We start from the raw sequence: 14,468 nt of genomic DNA, 5'->3' as shown, positions 1-14,468 counted from the left end.
TGGGAACAGGTAGTCATGCCCTCTCTACCACGGTGCTAGTTCTGCCATCTCCTTCTGCCTTTGCTCCCTCCTCGATGACTTTCACCCCATGGGACTCCTTTGATCCCACAGTTAAATCATTTTGCAGGCTGCACTTTGAGGTGGGAACACTGAGAAGCACCCACTTACAGTGCAAAAGCCAGTGCCATACAGGTTCGCATACACAGGGGCCGAAGCTGCCAAACGATGCCAAACGATGGCATCTCACTCAGCTCTGGTTTTTCACTCCCTGAAAGGATTACTCTTCCTACTATAAAAGTATCATCCGTTCCCGAGTATCACGAATTTACAACACTGGGGAACCTGCGCAGCTTGACACAAAAAGAACCCAAACCTCCAATAGTGAATCTATCAGTATAAACATTGTTCAGGTTTACGGTTCAGGGACTGAGCCTGTGCCCCTGCCTCCTAAACACGAAAGAATGCTTAGACTGAAAGCATATTTCAGTGTCACCTCATGGCTGCACAGAGCATTCCACAGGAAGCTGCTAAGTGCTTCCCAGGAGTATAAAAATAGAAATAACGATCTTTGATTAATCTTTTCTCTACATATCAGTATGTATATGCTTAGATGGTGTGCAAGTAAGCGGGTGGATATACAGTGTGTCTGAATTTGATTTAGAAGCTGAATAAGAAGAAAAATAAGCTGAGTGAAGTGAAGTTAACATTTGAAAGGCAGTCATGGCTACAGACTTGGTCTCTGTTGAATTAGTGTCAAGCAACTGGTTGCCTGTGAGCATCGTACAATTTCAGTTAAATCAGCTATAAGTAATGGCCCCTCCCTACATAATTGCCAAATCTTCTTCATGTAATTCGTCTTCTTGCTTGCCCCACAGTTATTCCTCATTTTCCAACTGCAGTAGTCAGTCTCTTCAATGGAGGTGCCCAAATTTCACTTTTTTGGACTGCTTGAGCCATGTACACTCTTAACTTCAGCTCTCAGTGTTTTCTTACATTTGTGTGTCTTTGGCTGATGTACTTTTTGTGTAATATTTGACTCCAGTGTAGATAAACGTTGCAGATCCAGAAGTAGCTAGGATCCTGAGGAGGAACATATTTGCACTTACAGCAAAATACTATTTTGCTTGTTTTCCCTCCATCAAAAAAAAGAAAAAGAAAAAAAAGAAGAAAAAGTCACTCAAGTTTATTGAGGTACACGCGCCTTTCATTCATTCACAAAGGACAGCATGCATGATCCCTAGTTTGAATATCTTATAAGCCAGAAGTAGTCTACCTCAAAGCATGATTGAGCGCATGGTATATGAAGGACAGGAATACAAAGACAAGATTAACAGATAGCAGAAGCCAAAAGACAGCAAGTGAACTTTATTTTCCAGCTGTGGAAGTTTGTCTGCACAAAGCTTGGCAGCTTGACACCAATGTGGTTCATTGTCTTCATGTTTGAACTTTTCTGGATTTTTGAAAAAAAAACCCACAACCCACAGAGCTCATGACATTTCAGGAGGATGTCACACAAACCTTTTACCAAAGGTATGCATGGGTTTTCCAAACTTTTTTTTTTTTTTTTTTAAACCAGAAGTGGGTCAAGGAGCTTCTTCCCATCAGTTAGAGCCAAGCTGGGGAATAGAAGAACCTCAAAGAACCAGGAGGGAAGAGGATGTTTGAAGGACGAATACATTTGCAGTGCAAAAAGAAGGAAATTCTATCACCTGGAGACAGGTTGAATCAAAAGGGTACTATATTTCCCACCCCTTCTAATCATCTGTTGAACTCATTAGGTCTGAGTAACTCTTCCTTTGTTTTATTGCACATTGTGTTAAACCACTTCCAGTGTTGAAGGCCCAAGAATATAAGGGGTAAAAATACTCCCCGCCCTTCCTTCTTCATTAGTGAAAATTATTTAGCATTTGTTTGCATTTGGCATTGTTTAAAGGCTCACATTTAAAGATGAAACAGCAGAAAGAAAGAAAGTCTTGAACTTTTCAGGTTTTTTAAATTTATTTTTGTTCAGATCCTAGACCTGGAATGAAATGTTACGTCACATGCAAGTTTTATTTTCTTGCCAAAGGTTTGTCATGGACATATTTACAGAAAATAATCTCTTCCATAAATAGTAAAAACATGGGCAGCTGGTCCTAGACAGTACAGACTGCAATAAAGTTCTCATAATGAAGTAGCTCATATCTGAGAGAGTACATGACAGCCACTACTAGTCCAGACAGTGTTATTCCAGCTGCTTTTTGGGGTTAGGTTTGAAATGGCATTTCTAAAGTTTTGAACATTTTGGAAGTTGCATAGGAGCGAAATATCTTTCCACGAAAGCTAAAGGAAATATTTTAGCTTCTGACTTCTTATCATTAAAATACCAGAAAGCAGAGCAGACAATGTTGTGCCTCAAAAGTATAAATCAGCGTTTCTTCAATTTAATCCCTAGAGTCTCCTGACTCAACCAGAAGCACTGGACAACAGACACTACAATATAATTTTTTTCTAGTACCTTCAGGGTTGTTCAACCTAAGCAGATCAAGTTGTCGAAGATGCAACAATCATTAGTAATAATAATGAAAAGCAAACATTTTCCTTATTTTGACATTGTGGAGGATAGCAGCATTGTTATTGGCCAGTGAATGCCAACCAGAAGTTGGTGGTGCACAGCTTAACAGGTGTCTTTAAGTTTTTATTTTTTACAAAAAAAAAAAAAAAAAAGAAAGAAAAAAAAAAGAAAAAAAAAGAAAGGCGACAGATGTGTTGCCGAGGGGCCGGTCAGAACACATGAAGCCCATGGCGCAGCGAGGAAGTGACACAGCCCTGCCGCTATGGTGACAGCCACATGGGACAGCTCTCCCCGGCCCCTCCCGAGGGCCGACGGTGCCGATGACAGGTGGGGTGCAGAGACGGTTTTGCTATTGAAAGATAACATGAAATCACCTAATCATTCCTGAAATGGGGAAAATCAGAAGACCATAATAAAATAAGCAAATATACGGATCAGCTGCAGATCTGATGTTCTTCAAGAAGACTTGTGGTTTATAAATAGTTTTGAAAATCAGGCCATTTCACAATGTTTGTGTCAATTCTGCAGTGACAGTAGCGTGTTTCTATTGATTTACCCTTTCTTTATGTCACTCAGGGTAAAATTATCCTTTTACTTCAAATCAGGGAAAAGAACATCTATGTTTCATAAAGAGAACACACCAACAAAGCTGCTATTGCTGAAAAGAACGAGGTGTCAAAAGACTTTGAATAATACTGAATGGGGTATGCTAAGTATTGAAAGTTTTGTACAGTTTCCCAGCCGACAGACCAAACTGCTAAGTGGCATCTGGAGCCATCAGATTTTCTTCGCATGAGACAGTCATTTGAATCATTTGTCCCTTTTGCCCAAATGAAACCAAACGTCTCTGGTAATGTTTCCAATATTAAGATATATTTTTGCACTCGATATAGTATGCATCTTTGATTAACACAAACTAGTGGAATCACTGATTAATTTATCTCTATGGCAAGAGTGTTATAAAAGCAGATACCCTAGTAATACTATCTGATGGGGTGTGCTCATATGTAGTTTCCAGAGCTGACTTCTGAAGGTTTTCACACAGTATTTCAGTTGGCATAATATGACCTTTTAAGCAGCTGTTGCCAGATGCATATCTTTCTTTGTAAAGGTGTTGGTATAGTAATCTCAGGCATTTCTTCATGGAATAAAACATGCTCTCTTGCCTCACAGAGTTTGAATTTACACTTGTACAACTGCTGTTAGTGTATGTCTTCACTATGCTTTCTCGAAGGATTACAGGGCCTTATTTGGCTGGAAGGAAGGGATGCCATCCAGAGGGACCTTGACAGGCTGGAGAGGTGGGCCTCTGAGAACGTAATGAAGTTCAACAAGGCCAAGTGCAAGGTCCTGCATGTGGGTCGGGGCAATCCCAAACACAAGGACAGGCTGGGTGGACAATAGATTGAGAGCAGCCCTGAGGAAAAGGACTTGCTCAACATGAGCTGGCACCATGCACTGGCAGCCCAGAAAGCCAACCGTGTCCTGGGCTGCATCGAAAGAAGTGTGGCCAGCAGGTTGAGGGAGGTGATTCTGTACCTCTACTCTGCTCTCGTGAGACCCCACCTGGAATACTGCGTTCAGCTCTGGAGTCCCCAACACAAGAAAGACATGGAGCTGCTGGAGCGGGTCCAGAGGAGGACCATGAAGATGATCCGAGGGCTGGAGCACCTCTCCTATGAAGACAGGCTGAGACAGTTGGGGTTGTTCAGCCTGGAGAAGGGAAGGCTCTGGGGTGATCTTATTGCAGCTTTCCAGTACTTAAAGGGGGCCTACAGGAAAGCTGGAGAGGGACTCTTTACAAGGGCATGTAGTGATAGGACAAGGGTCAATGGATTTAAACTGAAAGAAGGTAGATTTAGATTGGATATAAGGAAGAAATTTTTCACTCAGAGCGTGGTGAGGCACTGGAACAGGTTTCCCAGAGAAGTTGTGGATGCTCCATCCCTGGAAGTGTTCAAGGCCAGGTTGGATGAGGCTTTGAGCAACCTGGTGTAGTGAAGGGTTTCCCTGCCCATGGCAGGTGGGTTGGAACTAGATGATCTTTGAGGTCCCTTCCAACCCAAACCTTCTATGATTCAATGATTTTGATCTGACAGATACAAGCCTTCAGTGAAGTCACTAAAGTTTCCCAAATATGAGATGAGAGTAAGATGAGAAAAGACCTACAAGATCTCCTCTTCTCTGAAATCTGCTTGCTTGGGAAGTGGAGCTATCCAGTGCCTGTGTAATACCCACATGTAGTTTGGAATGTTCCCAAATCTATAATTTTGTCCAAGCAAACAGTCACGCTTCCAGAGTCTACTGACTACCTAGTGACTATAAAACTTATGCCCCGGCTTGCAGTTTTTTAGTATCTGGTCATATGCGTGACAGCACCCGCAGTCATCTTCTGCTTTCTGTATGTTCATCTTTCTGCCCATACCATTAATACTCTACGATGCAGATAGGGTTTTGTGGGTGTAGATTACAAGTCTGGGACAGCATATGTCTGGGGAACGGCAGTAGCTACATTTTGTAGTTTACCCCTAAGGCTTCTTTAAATCATTCTGGAATTCAATTTATTTTGTGTTTGCTGGGGATCTCAGACCAAGCCAGCCATTATAATTGATGGTTCTGTGATATGTCATTTCCCACACAAGAATCTAATATTTGATGCACTTAATAATCAGTCTCTGCCTATCTTTTCTCTGTAGCAATATTCACAAGAAGCAACCTGGGCATATATAGTTATTACTAGGGAAACACGGTAATATGATAATCTCCTTAAGTCACTTTCTAGTCTTTCTAGCCAAGAGCAAAAAGTGGTTTGGGGGTTTGGTTTTGGGTTGTTTTTTTTTTTTTTAATCTCATACTAGTGGTAGTCAGTTGTTTGATACTCCTTGCTCAGCTGCCTCCTATTTCAGATTTTAGACCTATATTATCAGTGAAAGGTCATAACTCATGTTAGTCATTGAAAACATCTGGCCATATGATGTTGACTTTCAGAAAAGCAGATCTGAATTCTCTTAAAGTTTGGATCTCATTAAGAAAGGGTAAAAAGCCAAATTTAATGCAAAATTCTCAAAAACACTTCCAGCAGAAGCAATAACAAAACTTGTAGCCATATATGCCTGGAAGGAGAGAAAACAGTTAGAAGCAGCATGAAAGTGGGATTTTCAACGAGGAAACGCAAAGTAGCTGCTAAAAAAGTGATAGTGGAGAACTTTATCACACCAGCAGGTTCCTAACCAGCTGGAGAACCTCTTTAGTTTAGCCAAGAAAGAAGCTTAATATCACAGAAGGAGCAAGAACAGCTGAGAAAACATTTTGAAGAGACAATAAAAAGGATTTACATTTCCTTTCAGGTAAGTTTAACATCTGAGAAAGTTTTACAGAACAGTAAATAAATTGAGTTATAGACAACATAGCGAGGAAAGTTAACCTAAGTGATGAAAATAATTATTAGCTTTCAGTAACAGGTCAAATCTTCTCCTATGTCATCTTTCACATGAGAAGAAAAGCAAAATTAAGGTAAAGACAAGGGAAAAGCAACTTAGACCCCCATCTGGAAAATCATGTTTCTATACTTTAGAACATTTAAGAGTAACTAGAATGGCAAAATCTACCCATAAATTTTGTAGCTCTTAAAGAAAGCATGTGACAGCATCCACTGAAGTTCAGCTGGAACATTTTTAAATGTTTTGATATGCTAACAAAAATAATTCTCACCAAGGCTTGTGTCAAAGATCACTGTGTGCAGTTAAAAGCAAATACTGGGTTGAGTGCGTGAGTGAACACAGACACTGGCATCAAACCAGCCATCCTCTCCCTCTTTTCTCACTCGACGCTGTTACTGACTGCAAACGGACGTAACAGAAGTATTTCATGGCTAAGTCAGCAGAACATTAAAAGCTTTGGGGGGCTTTGGTAACCCTTAGTTTTGTTAGAACAGTTTGCTCGACTGCCGAGCGAAGACTGAAAGACTGCAGAACTGCAAAACAAATGGGTTTAAGTTGTAGTAATGAGGGGGGGGACGGACTCGAGCACGGAGGGGCAGGCTAAAGTAGCCGCTGGCTCCAACGGCAGGAGTTAGGAGAAAAAAGGGGAAGAATACCCATGGCTGGTATAGAGGAGCAGTGAAGAGAGAAGTCAATGCTGCTGCCAGCTGCGTGCAGCAGCTTGAACAAGATTTGTGAGTGAAGGAGCTGATTACTGATCTTCAACTCAAACTTCATTTCTGTCTGAAAACGTGGAGATGGAAGCTGGAAATCCAGCAAGCGCACATGCAGCCTTGTAAAACTCCTCCAAAGGGACCTCTCTAGGAAGTCTGAGCTATTAAATGTGATTAATTTCTATCGATGCCAAAGCACGGGAGCTGAGGGACAATGTTTACCTCAGAAAAAAAAGGGAAAAGGACAGTGCTTGGAAAAGCAGAACTCTCCAGAGGTGGGCAAAGAACATCAGATCTGCAGCTGATCAGTATATTTTCTTATTTTATTACGGTCTTCTGATTTTCCCCTTTCATGAATGATTAGATGATTTCATGTTATCTATTAGCCCTTTCCAGATTGCAGACACAATCTTGCCTCCCACATTGCCCATCACCCCTCTTGTCAACTTTCTGTCCCTCTCTGGGATGTATAATCCAGCTGTGCTTTCCTTAGTGTCCTCAGTTCACAGTCTTTCCAGCTCAGGCATGAACAGGTGCCGTACACGAGGATAAGTTCCTATAGCAGCCACTTAAATAGAAACACTGAGCAAAACTATGGAAGAACTGATTAAAACTAAACAGTAAACATTGTCATGAAATTATGCCGATGGAAAGTGTAAAAATGAACATTCTTGATTAAAAAACTCTTGATGTTGCCAACACAGGTTGAATATGAAAAGTATAGATCTAGTGATTACTGATTTGCTCCACTACAGGAACTGAATTGTTGCCCCCTGCTATATCATAAAGGAAACTCAGAAGTACTTAATAATGATCTTCCCACTGACTGACAGAGGTTCTCTCCAACAAGGGGTTTTATATTGTTTAAACTCCTCAATATTACCAATATTTTTGCTCTATCTTTTGATACCTAAAATGACAGGAAAAGCCCTTGAAGGCCCTCCCAATCCGGTAAACCTTAAAAACTGAGCAAAACAAATATACGGGGACACAGTCAACTGGAACAGTCAACTCTTCATTTCCCAGAGAAAAAGGAGAAGCATAATCACCTGCAAACAGGAATATCATGTGTGACAGTAACAGAGCTACCTGACTTCCAGACCCAAAATGGCTCAAACTAAGGCAGTTTGTGTACTTCTGATGCATGGTCAATCCACACGGGGACGAGGCACCCATCGAGGGAAGCAGAGAAGTAATTTTTATGTAGGCATAATAACACAGATACAGGCTCAGAATTAGGCAAACAAAAATATGTCAGTATAAAATGATTTGCTCAAGTTTTCTTACACCTCAAAAAAAAATCTCAAAAGCAGCAGTTATGTAAGAGTTAATTTTTTAAAAAGTGCAATACTTCATGTGCAATGACAAAATCACATTGGATATTCTTGTAACTGATTTTTAGCGGGTAATGCTGAGGCAGGGCAATCTTCATAAGGTATTTATACCGAAGAATAAGAATTTATACTTTAATGCATTCTAACTGATAATTGTTAGAAGACTAATCATTCTGTATTAGTTACAGCAAAGCTCCAGTGTTACCTCCATTTATACATGTTTCTGATGTGGAGTAAAATGACTGTAAATAGTCATGAATGAGAGAACGAACATTCCTGGAAAAAGTCAGTGCATGGAGAATTTTACTCGGCTGTATACAGTCTTTGTTCCATATGGTAATTAAATGCTTAGCATGCTTTTTCTACTACACATTAATGGCCAGAACTTCTTATCTCCACAGCTGCTTGAAAATGTTCTCAAAATCTAGGTAGGCATAAAAGAGAGAACATAGCTTCTGTCTGCTTCTGAGTAACCCAATAAAATGTAGGCAAGCATCCAAAACTCTAATCAGTTTAAACAGATCTCACACTTTAGCGATGTTAGAAAGAACAGTCACTTATTATGCAGAAAACCAAATCAAAAGTGTAAGAGGAAACAAATGAAGATGTTTTAGGCTAATCTGTCTAATGGAAAACAGTAAGGTATTATTTATTATTGTATTATTTTAGCAATGTTATGTTTTTCTAAAATTTCTGCACCTTTTGTTTGGCAAATACTTGATACTTGACATTATATAGCTTAAAATAACAGCCTGATGTTCAGTGTAATAATAAAGGCTTTATAGGATAAGAGCCATCTGTTGCAATTACACTCACTTTCTGAAATTTTCTGAAAGGGATGAAAACCCTTAGACTTTGTCAATTATATGCCCTTGATAAAGTATGAGTCATCTTAAAAGAGTTTGGCATAGAGATGCAGTTTTCATGGAAACAGCCTAATGAGAGAACATATTGAATGTATTCTAAATATGGCCATCCAAATGGTCATATTGATGAAAAGATTCTTAAATGAGAGACAAAAATCTGGCAATATAATTTATTCTTCCACATCTGAAATGCTGTTGGGTAATGTTTCTTGGGCATTTCACAGCTTTTAAGTCAAATACGATTTTCAGCACTTTTTCCTGGTGAGATCATTAATGTAATTATTTGGCCCAATGCATTTTAATTAAACCCCACCCCCAAATCATAGGGTCTGGAACTTCTTCCCACACTACGGTAGGAAATATATCTCCAGATGTTAATAATTAAGGCATTAAAGGGTAAACCCAGCACCCACTTCCGCAGCTGCCAAAGCTCCCACAGCAGTAAACTGGTGTGGTTACGTTGTTGAAGAGTGTGGGTGGATTGGGAAAGGCCCTTCAGCATTTGTGCACTTCTGCACAACACGGAAGCCAGATCAAAAAGGCTTCCAGTGTGGGCAACATGTTGGCTTTGGATGGTGCAGGGCAGAAAGGGTATATCCTTCTCACGCAAGGAGCTATGCGAAAAGTGGAGAGCAGATGTTCTCTAATGCGGCCTCCTGGGGTACCACAGGAGCTGGGCATGGCAGCCTTCTCCTGGCCTGGATCCTGGCTAGATCAGTCTTTTTCATCAGTCCTGCTCTGATTAAGCAACATTCATGTAGATCTCTGAGGCAACAGGTACTACTACTGACCAGTGCGTTAATGGGAACCATGTTTAGCAGAGACATGTTTCAAATCCAAATGCATTGGTTGGAAAGATCATTTCTGGAAATATTACAGAGGCAAGCAAGAAGGATGCTTCCCTTGCTTTCCCTCACCAACTTCTGTCTTTGGGCTTGGGACTGGGTAGCAGGCTGTTCTTATTCTAGACAGGCATTAAATGTAAAGAATTGGGACGAAAAGCTGCACTAGGCTGAAACAAAGGTGGGGTCAGAAGTTTTAAATAAAACTCCATTTTCTGTTCAAAATTCTAAGTACATATTTGAAAGCCTCAGAGTGTTAACGTAATGAACAAGCATTGACACATACATTGATCTGAATCAAGTTACTTCTAAATGCGTTCCAAAATACCTTCAAATGCCTTTCTTAAATATTGTCTCCTAGGTCCAACTATTCATTCACCTCTCTAGACGCCTCTAATGTCAATAATTAAATTTCCTACACAGTCTAAAAGTATGTTAATATTTCACTGCACACATTTTTAAACCCAGAGTTTGGGATGGAACTCATCAGGGAAGAGTGTGGAGTACACTGACTTGCTGGACAAGTTTGCATGTAATCTGGAATTTACTATGACTTCTGTTGCTATATTTCTCTCTTCTATATTTTTAAATAACCTACATTTATTTGCGGTAGTTTTGGCTTCTAGCGCATCAGAGAAGCATGTACTTCTTTCAAAGAGAACTTTTTGAGACTCTGGACTATGCAAGTGAAAAATGTCAGCAAGAGCTCTAGCGAAGAGAGTCAGGACTGCAGTTGGAAATAAATGAAGCATAAGCTTTAATACAATTTATTTCCTCAAACTATCATTTTTTAAAATGATCTAGTTACAAGATGTTGGCATACTCTATGAACTGAAAACTAATGGCTTTCAATAAGAGTTATAATGTAGTATATCTCTCTTTCTACAATGATTCATTTGTACTTGTTACTGAAAAATAAGATCAAGATATTGAGGAATGAACTCAGAGTTCTGAACCTTTCCCAAATCTTTATTTGGTTTTAATATATAGCTGACTTTTAATAAACAGATATTAATGAGTCATTAAAAAAAGGAAACTCCATCTAAAAGATGTTTTGAACCTCAACACTTTCCATCTGTCTCACAAATTAATCTATGTTTTGTTATAAAGAAAATGATCTTTGCTTGAGTCTCCAATTAAGTCATTTACATTCCTTGTTCTGGAAATCACCAAACTAAGGACATCAACAAACATTCTGAAGACCTTCATCCATAAATATACAGCTATCGCGTGTGAGACAATGTAGAACACCAGCTGCATATTTATTAAAAAAAAAAAGAACTTCCCCAAAACAAAACACACACACACAAAAAAACCCCAAACCAACCCCCCCACCTCTTCTAAGGACTCCTTTGGGTGACCTAAACAACTTGCCTTGAAAAATGTTCCCACTGCAATCACAAGATGATAAAACTTTTGGCTTACACTCATTTATAATGGTAGACATACAGTACATGTGCATGCAGAACAGATCGCACTGTAGATTAAAATCTCTACAGTAGAATTGGAAGAGATAAGGAGAGTGATTGAATGTCTACAATATTTACAAAAGCAGGCAGTTTACAGAGGGAATTAATGGAATGCTTATGTACGATATATTTTTTCTTCACTGTTACTGCTTTAAAAGAAGCCTTTAAAGTGCCTTTACTGTTTCACACACAGAAAATTTGGGTAGCTGAACGGGAACTTTAAAACTCATTTGCCAGGTTTTGTCCAAAAGTTTCAAATTATTTTTTTCTTGACCTAAAACACTTTGCTGTATTTAAGTTGATTATTAACCTCCTCCCTCCTATTGCAGGTCATTGCCTCCGAGGGCTAACCCTGGTCAGGGTACGTTGCTTACGACGCATCGCAGCCTTCCTGGAGAGCAATCTGCACAGCACGCTGAGGGGAGCATTTCTGCTCACATAGCTTCCAGAGGTGGTCAAGATGTCAAGCCAGGACCTCTGCTACCCACTGAAAAGACTGGAGGTGAGGTGTAGGAAAGGTGAGAGTGCTGGGTTAGCATCCTGCTCGATGGGGAAAGAGGGAGGGCACGGCCAAGCACTGCGCTAGGGGCTTCACCTCACAGTCAGGGCATTCGGCTGTTTCCCAGCCCTGGCCCTCTTGTGCTCTGCTGCTGCGAACACTGAGCTGGCTGCTTTTTGAAAACCCTGCTGAAGGGCACGTAGCCTGGCCTTGGCAACGCCCTGTGGCAATGCAAGTGTCCACTGAAACCAACGGTTCACCTGCCACCCAGTAGATTGTACGTCATGTGGTTTAACTAAGCGAGACAACGAAGCGAAGAGAGCTAACTTACCTTTTGCCCTTTTACTCCACTGCAGTCACATTTTCCACAACCGGAACAACCCTGAAAATAGAAGAGAAATTGAAAATTAATTGTCTGAACCGAGTGACAGGCAGAACATACCACAATGAGCCAGGGATGTCAGTAGCACCGCCCTGACTGCAAGGCTGGTAAGCATGGGGAATGTTTGCTTAAGCCCAACGCGACACTTTGTTATCTTTATATAGATGTGCACTTCCAGTCCCAGTCACAGTCCAGCAAAAGATGCCCTTGTGAAAGAAGAAAAAACCTGCTATAGTTTTCAACCACAGAAAACTGTTATATTACTTCTAAATCATTGCCTTTTGGGCCACCATTTAAAAAATAACTCATTTTTATAGAATACACACATGGTCTGCATCTAGCAATATGAATGTCTCAATTTAAAACAAGTGGATTCTCCTCTAGGATCTATATTCATATATTCAAAGCCCAACAGAATATTTAAAACAAAATCAATCCAATCATAGCAGCATCTCTTTAATATCAGTTTGTTAATAAATCGCTTGCATTCTGCATAATTACTTAATCTCTATACATATGAGCCAATGCTTTGAGGAGAAAGGGATGGTGAAACTGCAGTTCATGATTTATCTTCTATGCTTAAGGAGAAAAGTAACAGACCTGAAGAATATGTTTTTTGTTTATTTTCTGAAAACAAAAAATGTTGCCTACACGCTTTGGGTGTTTACCATGAGATCTCTTAATGTTGATTTACTAAATTTTTTATCAGTAATTGGCAATTGTCAGATAAGAAGATGATAGTTTTTAAAAGAAATTAAATATCGGCATAATTACCACAGGAAACTATCAGCAAGTACTTCTGGACACACTTTATGAAATCAAGTCAAACCACAGCCTCTAAGACAGCAAACTGCTCCTAAAGTTAAATATTAGATATGGAAGCAACTGTTAGTGCTTACTGGCCAGGCAATGACTAGCACCAAGGTTCTGGTCCGTTTCTTACATCTACCACACTTCAAGGGATCTTTTTTTCTTTCTTGCCCTCTATAATGACTAACTGTAGTTGTCATTATGATGGGTAACCTCCCACTCAGTGAAAGCAAATTCATTGCAGCAGGAGAATCCACAGAAAACGGAGAATGGATTGAGAGCAGCCCTGAGGAAAAGGACTTGAGAGTGCTGGTGGATGAGAAGCTCAACATGAGCCGGCAATGTGCACTGGCAGCCCAGAAAGCCAACCGTATCCTGGGCTACATCAAAAGAAGTGTGGCCAGCAGGTCGAGGAAGGTGATTCTGTACCTCTACTCTGCTCTCATGAGACCCCACCTGGAATACTGCATTGAGCTCTGGAGTCCCCAGCACAAGAAAGATGTGGAGTCACTGGAGCGGGTCCAGAGGAGGGCCATGAAGATGATCCGAGGGCTGGAGCACCTCTCCTATGAAGACAGGCTGAGACAGTTGGGGTTGTTCAGCCTGGAGAAGAGAAGGCTCCGGGGTGATCTTATTGCAGCTTTCCAGTACTTAAAGGGGGCCTACAGGAAAGCTGGAGAGGGACTCTTTACAAGGGCATGTAGTGATAGGACAAGGGTCAATGGATTTAAACTGAAAGAAGGTAGACTTGGTTTGGATATAAGGAAGAAATTTTTCACTCAGAGCGTGGTGAGGCAGTGGAACAGGTTTCCCAGAGAAGTTGTGGATGCGCCATCCCTGGAAGTGTTCAAGGCCAGGTTGGATGAGACTTTGGGCCTCCTGGTGTAGTGGAGGGTTTCCCTGCCCATGGCAGGGGTGTTGGAACTAGATGATCTCTGAGGTCCCTTCCAACTCTAACCATTCTATGATTCTATGATTCTAAAATGTCTAAAAACATAACCAGTCTGAATTATTTTCCAGTAGGTACTAGAGAGATCCTTGTTTTCTGAAAGGCTTTCCTTAAGACAGCACCATTTCATAGGGTTTCTACACTAGATAAACCAAAGTCAAAATACAGCCAACTTGTACCTCCAGAAAATGATGGGACTTCAGCATAGATGTTAACAGACTTCCCAAGCCTATCTGTGAGGTGAAATTCTGAAGGGCAGATGGAAGGGAGGATTTGAGAGAGAGGTGTTTTCATCTCAGGAGGGAAGGAAGGTAGGCTGTGCAGTTGGCCTTGCTAGTCCCAACAGCTGATCTCATCACATGAAATACTCCTAAGTGCCACTTCCCTCAGAAGCAAGGGAGAGAAGATCTTGATGTAGGTGTTTGAGAAAGGGAGCTTAGTATGAATAAATGCTACTAAGAGCTTTCAAGCCTTTGTTCACAAAAGTCTTAAAATGGAGACTTGAGAGATTTGGAGGTTGGTTTGTCTGGATCGAGACAACAGCAACCAAAAGACTGGGATTTCTATGACATAATCACAAAGAGCCACACATTTCTTTGCAAAACACGAA

The 14,468-nt window shown here is 40.6% G+C and overlaps 1 protein-coding gene across 1 annotated transcript in view; it reads right to left on the bottom strand.

Moving 5' to 3' along the window:
* COL4A1 (collagen type IV alpha 1 chain) overlaps positions 1-14,468 on the bottom strand; it is a 131,579-nt gene that overhangs the window by 62,445 nt on the left and 54,666 nt on the right. The window contains exon 2 of the mRNA XM_086610839.1: positions 12,049-12,099. Coding sequence (XP_086466965.1) covers positions 12,049-12,099 — 51 coding nt within the window. The remainder of the gene's footprint in view (positions 1-12,048; positions 12,100-14,468) is intronic.

Source organism: Tauraco erythrolophus, chromosome 1 (genome assembly GCF_009769465.1).
Source record: "Tauraco erythrolophus isolate bTauEry1 chromosome 1, bTauEry1.pri, whole genome shotgun sequence".
Lineage (NCBI taxonomy): Eukaryota > Metazoa > Chordata > Aves > Musophagiformes > Musophagidae > Tauraco > Tauraco erythrolophus.
The sequence above is the reverse complement of the archived record's forward strand: the minus strand, read 5'-3'. Positions and strand labels throughout refer to the sequence as shown.